General features: G+C 34.6%; 1 protein-coding gene across 5 annotated transcripts in view; it reads right to left on the bottom strand.

Annotated features, from left to right (window-relative positions):
• Positions 1-824: 824 nt before the first annotated feature.
• Positions 825-21,288, bottom strand: part of Sec16 (endoplasmic reticulum export factor secretory 16) — a 94,902-nt gene continuing 74,438 nt past the window's right edge. For all 5 annotated transcript variants that reach the window (XM_089236358.1, XM_089236357.1, XM_089236360.1 and 2 more), the window contains 6 exons: positions 18,186-18,275; positions 15,505-15,607; positions 11,909-12,049; positions 11,675-11,806; positions 3,888-3,964; positions 825-1,377 (listed from right to left, as the gene is read on the bottom strand). In XM_089236358.1, the coding sequence (XP_089092484.1) occupies positions 1,252-1,377; positions 3,888-3,964; positions 11,675-11,806; positions 11,909-12,049; positions 15,505-15,607; positions 18,186-18,275 (669 nt within the window). In that variant the 3' untranslated portion in view covers positions 825-1,251. The remainder of the gene's footprint in view (positions 1,378-3,887; positions 3,965-11,674; positions 11,807-11,908; positions 12,050-15,504; positions 15,608-18,185; positions 18,276-21,288) is intronic.

Raw genomic sequence — 21,288 nt, 5'->3', positions numbered from 1 at the left:
TAATTGACACTTAACAGTGAAGAAAAAAAATTACATTTTGGGAAAACAATTTTTAAAATTGATCTCGTTCGACTAACATTTTACAAATCTGGTGACAAATTTGCCATTGTAGTGGGGCAAAGGTAACGCGTAACAACAAGGTTAGTATTACTACATGAAGAGTGTGAATCAAAAAATGTGATCTGAAAAGTGTGAATCATGAAGAAAAATAACAGACTTTGGCTTCTAACGAGAGATTGAATATTTAAATTCATTTTCAATAAGCACCAACCAGCTGCATGGTGAAATTTTTTTTCTGTTGGGCGCATAACTGACCATTACAAAACTGACATGTCACAAAAATTCAGAATGTTATAATGTGCATAATATTCATCCGATTCTAAAACAAACGTTTCTATATTAGTTTTTCACAAGGAATCATGTGTAATTATTGGCAGTCAATAGTATCTACCCTGTATAAGCCATCTGTAATTTTTTTTGAAGTATTCTTTTAGTCAAACCTCTTGGGGAAAAAAGCTGCAGATAGTGTAGGGTTATATACCACTGCATACTAAGAAATTCAGGTTTTATAAAACATGAAATCTGTGGATAATATGCAGGAAAAAGGTACTAAAAGTACACCGTTAACTGGGTTGACTTTGGCACTGATGGTACAACTTTGGGACAGCAAATAAAACGTCATGCATTATTTTCTGTAGCTGTGAACTGATAAAATGCATGCCACTGGCTCCACCTCAGTTTACGGTATTGTGTTCTTTGGTTTGCAACCATTCTAGAAATTATTTTAAAAACAAATGGTTGATCTATGAAAGTACAAGATAAAGTAATCGTATATTCATTTATTAACAGGAATAAAACATCAAATTTTCAGTTTCAAAATCCCATTCGCCCCCATGCCATAGTTTGAATATATCTCATTTCGTAGATTTACAACACCCTTTTCATAAATATGGGAATAAAATATTTTTCATTTTTGTACAGACACAATAAAGTTCGAATCGATTTATAATTACATTCTGTGAGCAAAACAATTTGTAATGAACTAAGTATCATTTGATATAACCCATTAACCATAAAAATAGAATATGATTCGTTTTTCTTAAAACAGTTCAAATCATGTCTCAGTTCATGAAATCCTAATAACATTGCATTGAACTCAAAAACTCATGCGAGAACGATTAAAAGAACAAATTTTTCTTCTTAATATTTCTATCATATACACACATCTAATATATATATATTGTTTTAGATTCATGTTGGGTAAGTTCTACGAGCAGTGCCAACACTGTGCCTTGTGCTACTCATACTGGATCTTCTAGAATGAAATTCTGCAGGGTCAAACATGGGAGGTACGACAGCAGCAACTTCTGGATCATCCTGTGGAGAAAGGGAGGGAAAAACCGCAAGATCATACCTTGAAACACAAGAAAAATACAATGATATTTCACTGACAAGACAGTCACAAATGGTTATAATTCAAACTGAATTCATTGATAGCAATCAATAAAAAAAATTGAATACTGACAGGGCTGGACAAATCGCAAAAAAAAGTCATCTAGGCACCAAAAGAATTTTTACCTGAAGAAAAAGGTTTAAAATAATGCTTCTTTTCTTAGTGGCACAGCAACCCTCCTTCATATGTTGGCACATATGCTGCTATAAATTCCAAACATTTTGTGCTGCTCTCCGCCTGCAATTTAGTAACTACACAGGGAAAATTTTAGGTGCCTGGGATTTGTCCAGCTTTAAATACTGATATGGATGAAAAAAATATTTCTTCCAAGTTCACACTATCGTCAAAGTACATTGGCTTAAGATGATGTGTTTTAGCAATTTTTTTCACAAGTTTTAAACCCTGCGACTGAATGTTTCAGTTGATATGGATGCCAGCACTAACAAAACACATCAGCATTGTAAACTTTATTTTTGCGCTAATCATCAACAAAATTACCGTCATTTGAACCCAATTAATTCATGTCCGCTTTCCAGATGTACCTCTACTCTTTCAAAAACATTTTGAGCCATTTGGTGAGTTAAATATTAAGCTAAGAGATATTACATTAAAATTAACAAACAAAAAACACCAACAGACTCAAATGTTTTTAATGTAGAGGGTAAGACAACTCAGTTTAAATCAAATTATCTGTTAGGTTCATGGATAACGTGCATAACCTTTATTTTGATTTAAAAAGAAGGGGCATTCAGAGCATATAAAAGCTTTTTCAAAAAAAAATAAAAATTCCCATTTATCATACCAATGTCATCTAAGAACAAAAATCATTCTACATTTAAAACTACTGAAATTTGTACTTGATAAAAAATGCAAAAGCACAGTCATATTATGCAACCTCATTAATCTAATCAATTTAGTCCTAAATATTCTGGAGAAAAATCTTTATAAAATATTACTGTGAAAACCATAAACTTTTCTTTGAAAAAAGAACCACCTTGAATGAACAAAAGTGTTATTTACAAGCTATGAAAAATTTCTCTATGTAGCAGCATGATCAAAAAAGCATGAAGGGGAAAAATTAGAGTTGTGAAAAAATTGTAGAGTTTTTATTAATTTTGAAAAGAAACATCTTGTTTCCCAACTGTGACAATTATTCTCACAGATAGTGTATTGCCTACATCTACAAAGCCTGCAGTAAATTCCATTCCAGGGATAAAAATCTATCTATACAGTTAATACTCTTTAATGACTTCACTTTCTCTATGGGAAAGGAAGTTCTTGGAATGTAATTCTAGCAATCTCACTCTTCACCCAAAAAATATCTTTATCACATTTATTTAAATATTAATTACTGTGTAAAGCGTAAATAATTAAAATATGAATCTCACTACCTCTTATTTACTTGTATTAAATTATATTATTAAAAATTTCCCCCATATATTCACTTATCATTTTATTCCATGTTTTTAATTTTTAAGAAATATACAATTTTGAAATCGATTCTCTTTAATTCTCACTGCAAAAGTAGTAACTTGATATCAATATTAAGAAGATACCAACGAATAAGATACACGACTAGTCATGTATTTGCCTTATTCATTGGTGTCTTAATATCCTTGGGCAAAGTTGATCAACTCTTCCATAACTTGATATCATCCGCTGCATGCTAGAAGCATAAATGTACAAATTTTCCTTTTTTTCATCAGCTGTTTGGATACCTTGCTTTGCTACCTAAGTTGTGCCTGAAAAGCTAATGTAACATACGTGTGTTCCAATAATGCCCTATTGAAACACACGTTACAAAACATTTTAGGAGAATAACTAGCATAGAGTAACACGAGTAGAGTAAACATTCAAATGTCATTCCCCACATTCTTTTTTCGCAAAGGACATTGCACATTCATGATTCTGGTATGACAGAGCCAATAATATTGATTACTGTACAAGTAGAATTTGAAAAAATTACATTGCCTGAAATATGGTAATTAGCTCAGCTGAATAAAGGCATTTTTTAATTTTGACATATTTTAAAATAAAAATGAATTTCTTATTTGGAAATTTTTATTTTGGGGAATCTCTGGCGGCCCTACTAGTTCATTGATGCGACCCCCAGTTTGCGCACCACTGCCCTAGACCGTAGTTTCCCAAACTTTTCATTCCATCGGCCTTTTCCAAAATTTTTTTTCTCTCATTGCCCAACTCAAGTGAACCCATAGGATCCTATGTTAAATCCGTAGCTTAATCGTTGCCCCCTAGACCATTCCATCGCCAACCAGGGGGCGATTCTGCTGACTTTGAGAAACAAAGGTGCTTTAGACATAAGCGCCAATAAAAATGTTATTTTTCAAAAATATTAAGAACAAAACATCTGGTACATTGGCATTATTGGTTTTTTGTATTTAAAAAAAATATATATTGAAATACCAGCTCTCACCTCTAAAGCACTTTGAGAAGCTGATCCTGCTTGACCACTTGAAACAAAATCTACGGGAGCATCTTCAGAAACAGAGGCTGTAAAAAAAATTCAATAGAAAATTTTAAAATTAATTAATTTTCATTCATCCTATTTAATTCAAATAAATTCAGAGAATTGATTTTTTTAAATTTTTTACAACATTATTATCTGAAATAAGAAAATTACAAAAGAAAACCAAAGAATTAAACACTTGACACAAACCAGCAATAGCTTAATCTCTCATGATTTCATTTTATAATCTACCACAATCAAATTACTATATTCCCCCACATTAGCCGGGAAACAGCAAAGAAGACATCAACCCAAGGGCTACCAAGGCCACATTGCCATATAGCAAAATTGGCTCATTGTCCTCAAGGACTGGATACCCCTAACAATTTATTATATGTAAAAAACATAAATTACAAAATATATAAACATAACAAGTATAAAGAAGTTACAAGATCACAATCTACGTATGCAATCATAAATAAAATATATAATCCTATACTGTACATTAAAATCGTAATTCAAATATCAAATTCTAAATCTCATACTGAAATCATGAATCTAATATAAAATCATAATCTCAGTTTCATCTTGAATTAGTTTTATTTAAATTGTTAGATTTCCACAACATCATATCATTCTTCTTCCATTACCCTTTATAGTTGATGACTTTCTTTTTTGAGGTGGTGCAGTCAGTACATTTACTATTGGTTGACAGCGTTAAAACTAAAAAAAGTCACTGGTCTCACGAACCAGTGAATACGAGAACCTACTGGTCTGCAGACACTATGACTAGTCCCGATAAACCACAACTGCTGATTTTGTGACGTGGCTTTATTTAGAAACAAGTGCGAATGTTTAAAGAGGTATTCTTTTTTGAATTATATTTCCAGAAAACATTCTGTAAAAGATATTCTCCTCTAAGATGATATATACTAAATAGTTTTCTAAGGTTCAAACGGCAACATTAATTAAGAATTACTGAAACAAAATGTCTTCTCATAAATGTACATTTTAATTTTTTGGCATACTCAGCAAAAAATAAAACATTTTCAGGTGTCAGGGCTGCCAAGACAGAGAAAAAGAGGAATCTGGAATGTGCTGTCTATGCACCCTCAGGAATAAAGGGTGAAAGGAACCACCCACATTTTTATCAGACAAAAAAAAAAAATAATTATATGGATCCGAGAGGATTGAGAATAAGCTGATATTCACAACACAAAGTGATATTCTATTTTTAGCCAAAAATTCAATAAAATTTCAATGTAATTCATGAGAGCATAAGAGATTAAGATGGCATGCAAATACCAGAAAAATATTGATTCATCAAATGGATGCAAAAGAACAGAGGCATCAGAATATATATACTGTATGTATACATGCAGCATATCACAATCAGCTTCGCTCAGAAATTTTTAAATTTCAGCGGATGCAGTTTTCTGAATATTTTTTACAGCAAATAAAATAGCTGAGACAACATAAAGTGACAGGATTGATGATTCTCCCATGCGAGATTCTTCCACAATCAATGTATTATAGGGGAGGGAAATTTTCAACTTTTTGGTCCGTGAACTACTAAAATTCTTTTTTCGGTCATCTGATTGTTTCATCAGTGGTCTCAAACCAGCAACCAATGTGGGGTGGGAAGTGACTAAGTCCATTTCGGAGCAGCAAAATTCAGGATTCGGAGCAGATATTTATAAATTGGAGCAGTGAAATTAACAATATTTTCGTTAACCCTCAACCCTTTTCAAAATAAAACTGCACTGTCTTTTGTTACCAAACATTCTTTCGTCAGCTTCATTTTTGTTTCTGGTATTTAAAGCTTTTGACACCTTGTTTGAAAGAGCGGCTGTCATAAAATTTTTTGCACCCGTCTATTTGAGATGATTTTTGCTTGCTGAGGGTGCTATTTGCTGCCTTGAACAGCACTTCTTCAAATGAGCTAAAAATTTTTTATAAGTTTTTAATTTTTTTATACTTGGAAAGAAATTGTTGCAAAATGGGAGAGAATTTAGCAGAATCAACTCGATGTTTGGCGATTCAGCACTCATTATCTGGCGAGATTGTCGATCTGACACTCCTTATTTGGCGAGATTGACGATTTAACACTCGTTATTTGGCGATCTGGCACTCGTTATTTGGCAATATTGACGATTTAACGCTCGTTATTCTGCAAAGTTTCTAAACTAACATTCGCAATTCGGCGGACATGTGCTTTTTACTCCCGGAATGAAATTTTTTTTTCACGAAACATCAGGATTTAGCACAATGATGATTGACTATAGTAATTTCTGCTGCTTCCAGTGGCAACTTTTTTTTTTAAATGGAAACACTCGCATTTGTACTTTAAAGCTGAAAGACATTGCAGCTTTAAAGTACATCTTCAGTTCCACGATCACAGACAATATCAGGGTTTGGCGATGGAAAGCCAGATGAGGTTCCGATAGTTTAAGTATAGTGGAATAAAACATGCTCTTCTCGGAAAGAATCGTTTCGTGGTTAGCAGGAACAAAAATTTTTTGGCGTCCTTTCCAAAATTCCAGGCATACTGAAGCAAAATGCGCTATTTGGCGCAGAAAAATACGAAAATACGCTATTGGAGCAGGATGGCGCAAGATATTAGTTTTGGAGCAGTGCGGCGCAATTGCCACAGAGTTACCCCCCCCCCCCTGCACCAATGATTTCGAACAACCAATGATTTTGTTACAATAAAAATGTGTAAAAAAAATTAAATATATAATACAGTATCTACATTTCACTTACAAAAATACTATATTATGGCCAAACAACATATTTATTTTTCGCTACATACAGCAAAATGAGTTCACTTGCCTTTATATTCTCCCATAAAGAAATCAAGTAAAATCGTGAAATAAAATTTAAAAAAAATCTCATGAGCAATGGGAGTGAGCCACCATATGAAAAAATAAAACAGTGGTGAGCAAATTTTTCAATAATGGCTCTAGTTAACACTGGTTTTTTGTAGAAGTCTATTTTGCCTTATCTGTATAAACCACCTTCGTTCCATACCCTCTTCTCCAACAATCAAATATCAAGGTTAAACCCATTCAACATTTTATCATACAAAAAACGAGGGGTCAAGCCGAGTTCTGTTGTAATAATGGATTGAATATTTAGTGGTTGTTATAATTGATAAACAATAACATGGTGGAAGTATGAAAATATTTGGGACTTGCCGCACCGATTGTTATAATGGAACAGTCGTTATAACAAGTGCTGACTGAATTCGGATTCAAGGAATCTATTGAATTAGTTGATTTAACCTTGTCTGTTCTTTGAATTTTAGGATTCTTTCTGTGGGTTTTGTTGCAAATGTCAGATAATAAACATATTCATTCTCGTACATTTGATGAACTAAATCAGTGGTTCCCACCGGTGGGCGCTGACAAGTCTGAGGGGGGCGATTTTTGTTCAAGTCATATTGAGGGGGCGTTCAGAAGTATGAGGGGGGCGTTTCGTGTTCAAGTCATATTAGCCCGGTTTGCATGTTCAATATTGCGGTATCACTAAGAGTTCCTCTTATTTTTTCATTTCCCACGTAAACAAGGCTATTGAGTCGGCGTTGAAGGTGCCGCCCTTTTGAGCATGTGCAGAAAATCAAAGGTCACATATAGACCTTGAATTTCCGGGGCAATATTTCCCGGGCCGTACAATAGTGCAGTGGACAGAGGTTGAAGATTATTATAAATACCAACCAAATTATTTCAGAATTTCTTCATAGCAAGGGTAAATTGGTGCAATAATTGTTACAACCAAAAGTAAGAATGTGTTTATTACTTTTATTGTTTTGATTTTAATAACCCTGGTAAAATCATAAAGGTATTTCATTGTAATAAACACAATATGTTCCGGTGATATTAATCTCCATCATGAGGTATATAAAGTCGAAAGTGAATAAATAATTAAATGTTAACAAATCAAAAGTGTACCGATCACCAAATCAAATAACTAGTAATATAATTTTCATGGTTGCATACCTAATGATGGGGATCATCCCTTAACAACCCATAAGTGTCTAACCAGCACATTTCCAAATTAATTTACTCGTAAAATTAAGAGTCACTTACGTTTAAAAAAAAAAACGTAGTTTTTATTTAATTCAAACGTAATGAAAAAAAAAGTAACACAATAACCAGATGTGTCTCTTGGACACATTGGGAATAAATCATTATTGCATTTTTATTTGAGTTGCAGTATTTTTGAAATATATGACATCCATATTTGTTATGGGCATCTTTTTCTGAGCCACCTCGTTGGGCATTTTGCTTGTTGTGGCGTTGTATTTGTATTTGCAGTCAAATTCGAGATAGAATCTTCTGATTTAAACAGTACGCGGGGAATGTTTAAAATAAGTTAGTCGCTGCTCTGCTGAACATTAGACTTACCCAGTCGGAACCTTTGTCTGTCTCAGGATTGTGTGACGGGACATTGTTTCCTTGCAATTGCAAGAAATATAGAAATAATTCGGTAATGCACTTTGAGAAATCTGTGGAATTTTTTCTTATATTGACTACCAATATTCGAGAAAGCCAACTTCCAGCTAAATTGGTCGATAAATTGTGTGAACCACATTACAAAATTGTGTAAAACATATTACACAATGAATCGAAATATAACATTTGATAACTATTTCCCAAGCATAGAGGTTGCTGGGTTGCTATTGCCGAATGGACTGGTAATAGTCTATTACTATCTAGGTAACTATTAAAAAACAACAAAAAAAAACAAGCGATGCATTCCACAAAATTTTTCACCCGAATATAGCACGTAATTTCGAAACAAATATTTTTGGATTTACTAAAATTATGGCATTTGTTTCTTATGTGCAACCCCGGATTGTTAAATCTCCAAAATATATCATATTTATTACAAAATTTCCGTGCATATGGATCTCTTTCTTAATACTCATATTATTGTTTAATTTCTACAGACAGATCCATGATGGAGTCAAAGAAAAAATGCAGACAATATAATCTCGAATATTTAAAATATGGTTTTATTCAATCACCCACTAGCAAGACATTACAAATGTGCCTGATTTGCCACAAGGTGTTTTCAAACGAAGCTATGAAACCTTCGCGATTAGCAGAAAATTTGAGCAAAATACATCCTGACAGAAAAGATAAAGATTTATCTCACTTTCAAATGCTAAGAGAACAACATTCAAGACGTCCAACTTAGACTAATATGTTTTTTTCGACAACATCGAAACAAGAAAATGATGGATTACGAGCGTCATACAACATTTTCTTACTCATTGCTAAAGCGGGTAAACTGCACACTATTGGCGAAGAATTGATACTGCCAGCTGTGGTCGAAGTCCTGCATACTGTGCTGCATAAGTTATATAGCAGCTGATATTATTAAAACAATTCCATTGAGTAATAATACAGTACAGAGACGAATTGACGAAATGTCCGAGGATGTGGAGAAATCTCTGATTTTTTGACGACTACCGAATTTTCTTTACAACTCACCGAATCTACTTTACCAACAAATGGGTATTTACTTCTGGCGTACGTTTGCTTCATAAAAGATGAAAACATTTGTCAAGAACTATTATTCGCCAGAACATTAGAAACGGACACTAAAGAAAAAATCTATATTTGACGTTTAAGAACACTATTTTGAATAAAAAGGAATTTCTTTGACTAATATTTTGTCCGTTGCAACAGATCTTGCTCCGGCAATGGTTGGACACTACCAAGGATTCATTTCATTCCTGAAAAAAGTCGTACCCAATTTAGTGGCCGTGCATTGAATGATTCACCGACAACATTTGGTTGCAAAAAAATCTTAGTGATCGTTTTCATCACTTCATTACTCTTACAATATGTAATTACAGCAGTTAACAAGATCAGAAGCAATGCTCTCCATGACAGGATATTTAGAAATCTTTGTGATGAAATTGATGAAGACACTTCAATCGTTTATTATTACATACAGAAGTTCGTTGGTTGTGAAAAGGTACCTGTCTGAAACGATTTTGCGAACTCTTTGAATCAGCCACAAAGTTTTTTGAAAACAAGGATGATTCATTAAGAGAGAATTTATTGAAATTTAAGAGTGATATTGCGCCTATTTGGCCGATTTATATACCAAATTTAATGAAATGAATGTACAACTCCAAGGTAATGATTTGAATTTTATCTTTGAAGCAAAACGAATTATTTCAGAGTTCGTGTCGAAATTTGCTTTTTACAAACAAAACTTTGGTAGACGACAATTTTATCAGTTTCCAATGCTTTCTTCAATTGAAACAACTGATGACGACATTTTGGTTTATTGCCAGCATTTGGAAGCACTGACAGAAGATTTTACGAATAGATTTCAGGATGTAGTCAATATGACTATTCCAGAATGGGTCCTAGAACCTTCCTCAAATAACAGAATTATCGCTGCAGGAAGAGTTGATAGAATTTTCAACAAATGAAGAGTTGAAATTAAAATTAAGAAAAGGGTATCAGGAATTTTGGCTACAAAGTCAAATTCAAACATTATATCCGGACTTATGGATTGCAGCAAAAAAGTTTTTTTCTTGCATTCCCATCATCATATTTAGCCGAGAGAGGATTTATCATAGTCACCAGTCTATTAATGAAGAAAAGAAACAGATTGTCAATAGTAAAATGCGGAGATTTAAGATTATTGATGACAAAAATAACACCAAACATCGAGAAATTAGTTTCATCTCATCAAGCTCAGATATCTGATTAATGATATTATATTCATTTTTTCCAAATAGCATATATATTTCTAATCAAATACTGTGAAAAAAAATACATATTGTTACCTTCTCATAAATTAATTAAAAAATTTGTCCTTGTTTTCAATATATACTATGTACAATATACTGTAGTTTACCTGGAGAAGGGGGGGGGGGGCGCTATGGAGTAGTGCACTAAAAAAGGGGGTGCTGGTTCCAAAAAGGTTGGGAACCTATGAACTAAATCATTGTTCACTTTGGGAACAATGATTTAGTTGTTCATTGATCCCAAAGTGAACAATGATAGAATGGACCAGCGGGGTGGTAGAAGCTATGGTTTGGTTTGGGAGCGATAAGAACAAAAATTTATTTGAGGGGCGATGGAACAAAAAAGTTTGAGAAACAATGAACTAAACGAGAAGTAGACTGCAAACTATTTTTGTATTTCTGATTATGCGTTTACGATTTGAAGAAGCAAAGCAAAAAAATGAAAGAGTTGTACTGCAAAGCATGACATTGTCTCATACAAAGTCAACAAAACATTTCTTCAATCCCTGAACATATAAAACACAATATTTGCATTTCATATCAGGCTGGTGATAATTAGGTTAGAGTTAAAAGTAAATGCAAGATTTTCAGTAATCAAATTCTTGGACGAAACATGTTTGCTACAGTGAAAACTATCACTATATTCTAATTTGTGCATTTATTCTGCTTTTAATATAGATTGATAAGTCTTCTGAATGTATTATGTGACCTTCATTGAACCTTGCTTTCCTTAGTATGCCGAAAATCAGCCAGATTTCCACATTCAGAAATCTGGTCTTCCCCTGATTTTTATGGCCTGACGGGAAATGCAGGAGAATAGAGAACAAAACACATAATAAAATTCAAAAACCTTTTAAGAAAGAATTTAATGGTGATATTGGTGCTGAACATTATAAAAAAAACCACAATCAGACCTATTAACAAAATAATTAAGGGGAAAAAATCTCTAATTTCAAAATTTCAACTGATGCTCACTCACCTGAAGGAATAAACATATTCGTAGGATTCTGTTGCATTGGCATCATGCTTGGGAAAAGCATTTCTGGAGGAGGAACGGGTTTCGTTGTTGTAACACTTTTACCAAGCACATCAACATAATTTTGCCTCATTGCTAATAATTAAATTCAATTATACATTTAGAATTTAATAAATACATTCATATCCAACACAAATAAACATGAAAAAAGTATTTTAACGATGCATCTATTAGTACCTTTTACTTTCGGTCTCTGAAACTTATTTACTGCTGTAGGCGAAGCAACATTAGGTACTGGAGGCATGGGCATGGAAGATATAGAAGATACTGTTGCTGATGCCACGGGTACATTAGAAGAACTATCTACAGAACCTTGCCCTGGAAAAGACAGAAGAAATATAATAGCACTAAAGAAATTAATTCCATCTAAAAAGATGGGAAAATATTCATCTATGTTGTTGGAGAAAACACACAGCTTCTTAAAATAAAAGATTCTTCATTCAATGCTCATTTACTCTTTCTTTTATTGTTTATAAAAAAAGTTTTAATTGAATTGCATAAAAAAAAATTGAAAATAAATTAGTGAAATCTGGATATAATGACACTCTGCGGATTAAGAAAAATATCTTTGTCAAGGAGTTATAATACTGTGTGATTTTAAGAGTTATTATATTATGAGATAGCATTGTCATCACTCGCCATCAAATTTATACTGTTTTGTTGGCATCTCTTCTGAACTGTTTTTGTAAGTATCATGATAAAATGCATTTTTAAGCATTTATCGACACAAAAATTGTAATTTATTAGTTTGTTAATGAAATTAAGTTGGTGACTTCACACTATATAAAGTGGTTTACCACACAACACTTTTATGTACTATACTACACAAAAATTAGCTTCAAGTCAACTTCATTAACACTTTCTGAGGGTACATAGTGCAAAATACTGATGTTTACGAACATCCTAGAATGAACAAAAAGTGGTGAGGATTTTAAAAATATATTGTAGGTGATTTTGAATGAAATATAAAAAATATCATTGCTAGAGTTTTAAAACTTCTTAAAAATTATTGTTATACAGGGATTTATCATAATAGAAGATATTTTCTTATCGAGAGGAGTTTACCTGATCTTCCATATAGTAACCTTACACTTTAGGTATTTCCAAACAAGATTAAAAAAAATATTGTAGTAGAGGGATTTATCATTATAACGAGGACCGTTGTAGCGAGATTTCACTGTATAAAAGTAGTTTCTAGAACTTTTCGGCAGCGTTATTTGAGCCCCCAAAAATCGACATGTGCTTCCTAACTCAGGGTTCCCAGCACAACCTGATTGGACATTTCCCTGACCAAACCACAAAAATTTCCCTGACTTCAAAAAAAAAAAAAATGGCCAAGACTTTGGAAAAAGAAATATATTTCAAAATCCTAACCTTCCAAGCTCTGAATTTTCGTTTTCAGAGTTTTTTTTCTCCCTTTACAGAACATATTTCTCCGACTTTATTAAATATTTACATTTTTCATTTCCCTCACTTTCCAGGTTGTTAGGAACCCTGTAATACTCTATTCCCATGAGGTAAGTGTTCAAAAGTTCATTACTGAGTGATTTTAAAATTTTGAAAGTTCACATACAAAGTACACTCTCGTTAATCTGGCCTATCCAGTTATCCATATTTTTAAGAGGGTTTTCTGTGAGCATAGAAGAGGAGGGAAAACATGTCACTAGTTACATGTCACATTATTTGAATTACAGTCGATCTGTGCACAGTCGACTGTAATTCAAATAATCATAAACTTCAAGTTTGACTTCATTGCTTCAAATGTAATTTTTCCAAGTTGTATATGTCATTTGCAGTTGTTGAAATGCTAAATTCCATCTGAATAAGGCAGTTTTTTTCCCCCACACAGTTATGTTACCCTTTGACCTAAAACACACATGCTCAATCTATCGCCTGCAGGCCAAATGTGGCTCTCAGAGTCATCTGATGTGGTTAGTGACCTCAAATATAATTTTATAAAAATCGCTATAGTGACCCACAGTGCAGTTCCAAATCACTTGAATTGCCCATGGCATATACTAGTGACCTGAGGCACATTTACCGATCACTCAATTAGGTGGCCCATGACATGTTTTTAAATCAACGAAGTGGTCTGTACTTTCCTAAACCTTTGAACTAGAAGCTTATACAGAAAACAATCCTACATATTTGATTCTTTCAATTAATCTTTCACGGTAAGAAAACCAGTGTTTCCAGAAAATAAAAATAAATAATAATAATTGATATTTCCCTTAAATTTTATATGCATTAACTGAATTAAAGATTCCTTTTCCTGATGAAAAAACAAATTAACAAATTATGCCATCTTTCCTCCTCACAAAAAAATAAAAAAACAAAATAAGGATTCTTTAGCTACAAAAAGGGAGAAAAAATAAATCCCTAATTAAAAAAACAAAAAATGCATATATGGTTTTCTATTCAGCGTGATGAAACTTTTTCGAAGTGGATGCCAACTCACAATGACACCTCAAAATGACAACTGACTATGTAGGCTGTGCAGACCCTAATAATTCCAATGAGCAAAAATGTGTCGTATGGGATGGTCAGGTTTGTATTGTGCCATTGAACAAGAATGCCACACCCAGACATGATTTTTATGTAGAAAACAGAGAAGCAGTTATATCTAAATTTCAACAGAGCAGGTTGGTGGCATTCCAAGTTGAAGCAGACTAACACTTTCTCAAACCAAAGAACCAATATTCTGTTCCAAGGTGGTGACTCAAGTAATAATAGATGCATCACATATCTGGTTCCGTGTAATCTCATGAACATACAGGAGCATCAGGTAATGATGTAGTCTACTACTAAACCAGACATGAATCTGGTCCATATTTCTCTGCGGAACTTCTAACAAATTAGTGCATGTAGGAATGCGCGTGTATGTATGTATAGTGAACCTTCCATGAAATTTGTTTGTGTGACGCTTATTATGTGTAGTGCTGCCATCTGCAATAAATTTGTTTAAACTATGAGTTTTTTCTCAACTCATAGCGAGTGAAGTGTAATGAATGAATAATTGTAACGTTGCGATGTAGTCTGCCTGAACCATGCGAAGCCAGTCCATTTTATCTTGGTACCATCACAAGTTTACCCAATGATAGTCATATTCACATGACTGGCTTTTAGCATGCTTTTCATTCTAATAATAAAACACGTCTCAAAGTCTAATGGTGAATCAACTCCTTGAGCATTTATTTTATCCATGTGGCTCCCCCAGTTGCAAAATCAAGAGTAAGGGATAAAAATAATCACAAAACAAAAAAAAAGTGAAAATGTTTTTGAAATTCAAAATATGGCAGTAACTGAATGGACTAATTTCCAAAAGAAAAAAATAATTTTTGATGCATTGCATCTACTAGCTGGGAACCAAAAAAAAAAGATATGCATCAGTTTATGAACTGGAGCCCAAAGTAAAATTTTAATGACTAAATTGCCCGTTTTATACTTAGCCGTATATTACTTATGCCGGACACAAATCTGCGAGTCTTCTGGGTTATTTTACTGCTGCAGCTTATACACCGGAGTGTTGTCTCTGGTGCAGCCCGTGATGCTGCAGTTGACCATTATGTTGGCATAGTAAAAAGTTTGCCACCCATGATATATAGCATCTTCATGTTTTCTTGTTTTTATTTTAATAAGAAAAAATCATCAAAGCCAAACCCTTTTTCGCACCTACTAACTTCTCTGCCCAAATTTTCAGATTTCAAAATAAGACATTTACAAAACTAAAAATTAAAACATTTTTTTATGGCAATGTTCCAAATTTATCTTACTCATTAGCTCAGAATCAGTTGGCGGAGCAGCCGGCTGAGATGCTTCATCTTCGTCATTACTATCCATATTAACCCATCTCTTGGTCACCGGATCCCACACAATCTACAGATATATATTAGTTTACAATAATTGTAAAATTGTGATGCACATGTATCTTCTGATAGAGCACAATGAACATAAATTAAAAGAAAATTATTTACTATTTTACAAAAAAAAGATTATATTTTGTTCAATTCAAGTCGTCAATAAATGAAAATCGAGTCATTTTTGCAACCAAACATAATTTTATCATGCATCAATCAGAGTGATAGCACCAAAATCATGCTGTTGCTGGCATCTTTCAGTTTCACTTTGCTAGTATCACTTACTGTAATATGTATAGTCCTCTAAGCAAGCACTGAGAATTTGAGTACTTCACGTTAGAAGATTCTATTCTTTTCTTTTGGGCAAAGTGATTATGCATACAAAATACAATACAATATACAAATACAACGCCACAACAGGCAAATTGCCCAACGAGGTGGCTGACTTAAGAACATCATGGATCCCCGAGCCATTTTTTGGAGGCCCTACCTACTACTGCTACACCACACACCCCCCCCCCCCCGCGGAACCCCCAACGAATCGGTACATGCGGGAATGTGCGTGTACGTGTAGTGAAACCTGATGTGAAGTTTTTTGTGTTTCTCTGTAGTGCTTGTTATGTGTAGTGCTGCCATCTGCCACCAGTTTTTCTAACTATGAGTGAATTGTTATGATCAAATGATTTATCGTTGTAGGACTGTTGCTCTCTGTGGCGAGACTTTTTAACGGGGAGATCGGCTCGCATTTGCGCCTTGAAGTTGGGAACCACAGAAAACCAACTTCAGCCGACCACCACTGTGGGGTTCGAACCCGGATCCTCGCATCGCGAGTCCGTCACTATAACCACTCGACCACCACAGTGGCAACTCATTAGCAACTAAGTTTTCACATTTGGCTTCTCCTTCCAGAAAAGAACACTCAATGTGATGTGAAGTAGCCAAGTCTCATCTCATTCTTAAAAGAGTATATTAATCAAAAATATATATAGAGAGGGCATAAAGCCAGAATTAAAGTATGGAATAATTGACTCTCAATAATCTGCCATGCACTAGTTTGGCCAGTCCAGTAATCTTGTGTTTTCAGGCTGGCTCACTTTGTGTGTGCAATATTAAACATATTATTTCATGTCCAGGGCCCCACTTTGGTATGGGGGGGGGGGGGGGGTTGCTGGCAAAGCAAAAAATTATGGGGTCCTCTGATTAAGGTCAAAGTTGTTTCGTTAGTCAATGCAGGGCCATAACAAAGTTCTTTTTTGCAAGAAGGAGCAAATATGATTTTAATGCTTCCCTTCACTGTAAAACTTGACAATTTTATAAGGTTTTTTGTTCGGGCCTAAAATTTGCCACTCACTTAAGTTTGTCATCCGAGACAGTTTACCCCCCCCCCCCCCCCCCATAGTTTGAGCCCTGGTCAATGAATATACATTGTTTAAATTCAGGTTCAGGGCCTTATCCCAAAAATCATGGGACACTGTGCAAATGCCTCATTCTTCCATGCAGAAATTTGTGTGTGTGCGTTATTTGGCTAACATGTTTACATCATTTAAATAATGTTTTAGTTATGGATTTTTCTTTTTTTTTCAGTAATCCAGCGATTTTGGTAATTTGGCATAACCCTGGTCTGATATATGCAGGATTAATGAGTACGTACACATAAAACCATTTATACTATATAAATAATTTACATTTAATTTTTTAATTTACATAATTATACATATAAAATATTTATATAGATAGTGATACCTTAGCTAACAAATGCCTTGGCTTACAAATTTTTTGGCTCATGAAGTTTTTTTAAATTTTTCTGCCTCGAGTAATGAATACGGATTCTGCTTACAAACATTTTCCTTGATACGGATGCATATGCTAACATAAAACTGCTGTGTTGCGAAATGAATTTTGGATTCCAATCATCATCATTGGGTTTACTGTGACTCAAGCCTGATTAACTCATGTCCACTACAGAATCTTTTTCCAGATTTACTTTCACTTCTCTTTCTGAAAGTTTTTGAATCATTTCATGTAAAAAAGGAGCTATGTTTTCAGAGCAGACGTTCTTTCAGTGAGTTCTTCATAGCATCAAAATGAACATTCTGGACATTCTAGGAGCTTATCTTTTTCCATCTGCCTGTATCAGACACAGAAATGAGCTGACCAAATTACAAGTGGATGGGGACATACCTATGAACTTGACTGGATTGTGCTAACAGCTTCAGCAGACTAAAGATGGTGTTAGTTGTGTAAAATAAAAATATCTTCAGTATATTTTGTCTGCTTATAAATTCTCTTTTATCTAACTTTGTAACTGTTCGTTTTAGACTTCTGTCAGTTTTTGTCTTTTTTATAGCACTATTTGGTGTTTAAAAAAACTTATCCTCAAATTTTGGGCTATTTCTACAACAAATTAGAAGATTTTGTTTTAAGAGATTAATAGCATTTCAGTTAACGAACGTGATTCCGGAACAAATTAACTTTGTTAGCCAAAGTGTCACTAATACAAATGTGTTGTAAACATTAAAGCTATACAGTCTTTGTTTTGGTTTTCTTGTCATGCTTGAATTGAATCAATGCATCGAACAGAGAGATTCTGCTCTTACTGTAGGATTTTTATCATCCGGTAGGATCATTTGGTTGGGACCTTTAGGAAGAAGTCTACTGAAGATTCCTCCAAGCCAAGATCGTCCAACCTAAAATATAAATGGAAAATATTCAAGTAATTCTATGTGTATCTGTTTGGTCATACATTTAATGTAATATTTAATATGAATTTATAATTTTGGGCAGGGTTGTTTGGTTTAAACCTTGGTTTTAACCAACTGGTTTTTTTAAAAAAACCACTTTGGTTTTTTTCAAAAAATCAGATAAAAGTGGCCTAAATATCATTTTTTTCCCTGAAAAATATATTTGTTCATTATTAGCCAAAATAGCTGTCCTTAAAGGACAAAGACTAGTGTACTAGTTGTTACATTACCTCACATACATTTTCATTTTCTTTCCCATAAGAAGTAGCACATCTCCTGCTGTATATCTCCCAGTCTTAATATTCAATAGTTGTTTTTTTTATACTTTCTCACACACACTGTTAAACCTAGTTAATCAAGGTTCTACTGTATAGTAGTAACAGATTTATAAAAAATAATCAGCTATATACAGTGTGATTTTTTTTTTGATTCAGCGTGAAAAAGTTTTGATTCCAAAACTATACAATAAGTACTGATAGGAATGACCTGAAAATTTGCATGGATACTCCTGAAGCAATGGACGTTTCTTTCGCAAAAGAAAAAAGTGCAAAATGTGCAAGTAGATGATGCTGTACTTGGCCAGCAATATAATCTATTTTGTGCAACCACATCATTTCAGCACTTCCACAGCATCAGTGTGTGGATAGAACTTCTATCAAGATGCACATTGCAATACCAGCAAAGCAGCTGCTGAAGACCCATTTTGACAGGATGCACCTTAACCCTTGCCACTTCTGGCTGTGGGGGTACCTCAAAATGTTATAAACAGTAGTCAGATTGCAATCTCCAGCACATTTCCTATATGTTAGAAGTTCCTCATTCCTCAGGAATTGAACGGGGGAAAGGGGGCGCGTTTGGTTTAATAAAGCTGAATTGCAAGCACATCCACATTATGACCATGGCATACTCCGATTCTGCTGTTGAATAAGAATTTTTGTGCTTTCAGCCTCATAGCCAGAACACGCGGTGGACAACATACACTCATTGCCATAAAAATTTGCGCACCAAGAAATAATTGTGGGATTGAAACGAAAGTTGGCCTGAAGGTACATGTCGGGCAGATATGCAAATGATTAGAAATGCAGCATGATTGCACATTGCGTAATGCCACTAGAGGGCGTTGAACTTCGTTCTCCTTGGAGTATAAAACAGGTAAGCAGAGCTTGCTGGAGTGTATTTAATCGTTTGCAAAGGAAATGCTGAGGTAGACATGCCGTTACGCCGCCGTCGGAGACCATATGATCAGTTGTCAGAGTTCGATAGGGGAAGAATCATCGGGGTGATGGAAGCTGGGTGGTCAGCTCGGCGAGTAGCTCGTCAACTAGGCCGTTCTGATTTTACTGTGAGGAGGTGTTGGGACCAGTGGACAGAAGAGACGTCATTTACACGGCGACCAGGTTCAGGACGCCCTCGACAGACCAGTCATCGAGAAGACTGTCACATCATCCGAAACGCACGCGTAGAGCCAACTGCCTCATTGGCCGCTATCCAGACACAGGCAGCAGCTTCACTACGGGCCCCTGTGTCTTCCCGAACCATCGCAAGGTGCCTGGCTGAAGGACATCTGGTATCGCGGCGCCCATTACGTGTGCTGCCAATGACACCCACCACCAACGCCTCCGTTTGAGTGGTGTCGAGCACGACGGGATTAGACTGCAACGGAATGGAACCAGGTCGTCTTCAGCGACAAATCGAGATTCAACTTGAGCAGTGATGACAATCGTGTTCGTGTGTGGAGGCCCCGTGGTGAACGCTTCAATCCTGCCTTCGCTTTACAGCGACACACCGCTCCCACAGCTGGTGTCATGGTATGGGGTGCCATTGCTTACGATACACGGTCACCCCTAATATTGATCCATGGCATAATGACAGCCCAGCGGTACGTCCATAAAATCCTTCAGCCACATATGTTGCCACTCATGGCAGGGCTCCCAGGAGCCATTTTTCAACAAGACAATGCTAGGCCACACACAGCAAGGATGTCACAAGACTGCCTCCGCCACATTACCACCCTTCCCTGGTCTGTTCTATCCCTAAATTTGTCACCAATCGAGCATATCTGGGATCATTTGGGACGGCAAGTTGGACACCCTACAAGGTTGGTCGAACTAGAGGGGCATTTACAGCAACTGTGGAACGAGATGTCTCAGGACATCATACAGAACTTGTATGCCTCAATGCCCGCTCGTATCGCATCGTGCATTCACGCTAGAGGGGGCATTTAAGGAGTGTATTTGAGAGGAGTGTATTTAACATTTTTTGAGTAAGTTGTAGTTATTTGTTCAATTACTTCATTTTTTTTGTGATGTTTCCGTGAATTATGGACTCGTGCATTGCTATAATTAAGTTATAATTTTGCCATGACTGGCTATCATTTCCATTCTGCGAGCAAATTTCCCACATGTTGGATGATGCCATTAATTTTACATTTTTAAGTATTTTTTCCCCTTTACCAAATAAAATTGCATTTTTTCAGGAATATTCATTTCAATTTTCAAGTCATTCTGACAATCGCTCTTTTTTTACAGTGTTTTGAAATCAGAACCTTAGTTATAATCACCCTGTATATCGTAAATCATCGTTAATTAATCTGCATTATTTATGCTGCATTAAATGCATTATATTCACCTAATTTTTATTACTTTTTGCAAAATAGCTTCGTAATTAAGTATACTGAAAGAACCGGAGAAAAACCTTTATATATTATATGATTAATAATAACATTAAAAGAATTTTCAAACACACAGTAATCCATTGAGTTAAGCAAAAAATAATTAAATGGCAAAAGTTGGTTTTTGTTAAAATTTAATAAATATTTAATGATTAATTAGCATGGGAATAGTGTTAATTACATTAACATACATTTTATTTTAGTTAATTATTGGATTTCAAATGATTTTTCAGAAAATTTCATTGTTTTTAATGTTAATACTATTTAAAACAAAAAAACCGGTTTAAA

This window comes from Pholcus phalangioides, unplaced genomic scaffold, assembly GCF_987345545.1.
Source record: "Pholcus phalangioides strain wild (caught in Gottingen) unplaced genomic scaffold, Ppha-v1.0 ptg000009l_1, whole genome shotgun sequence".
Classification (NCBI taxonomy): Eukaryota; Metazoa; Arthropoda; class Arachnida; order Araneae; family Pholcidae; genus Pholcus; species Pholcus phalangioides.
The sequence above is the reverse complement of the archived record's forward strand: the minus strand, read 5'-3'. Positions and strand labels throughout refer to the sequence as shown.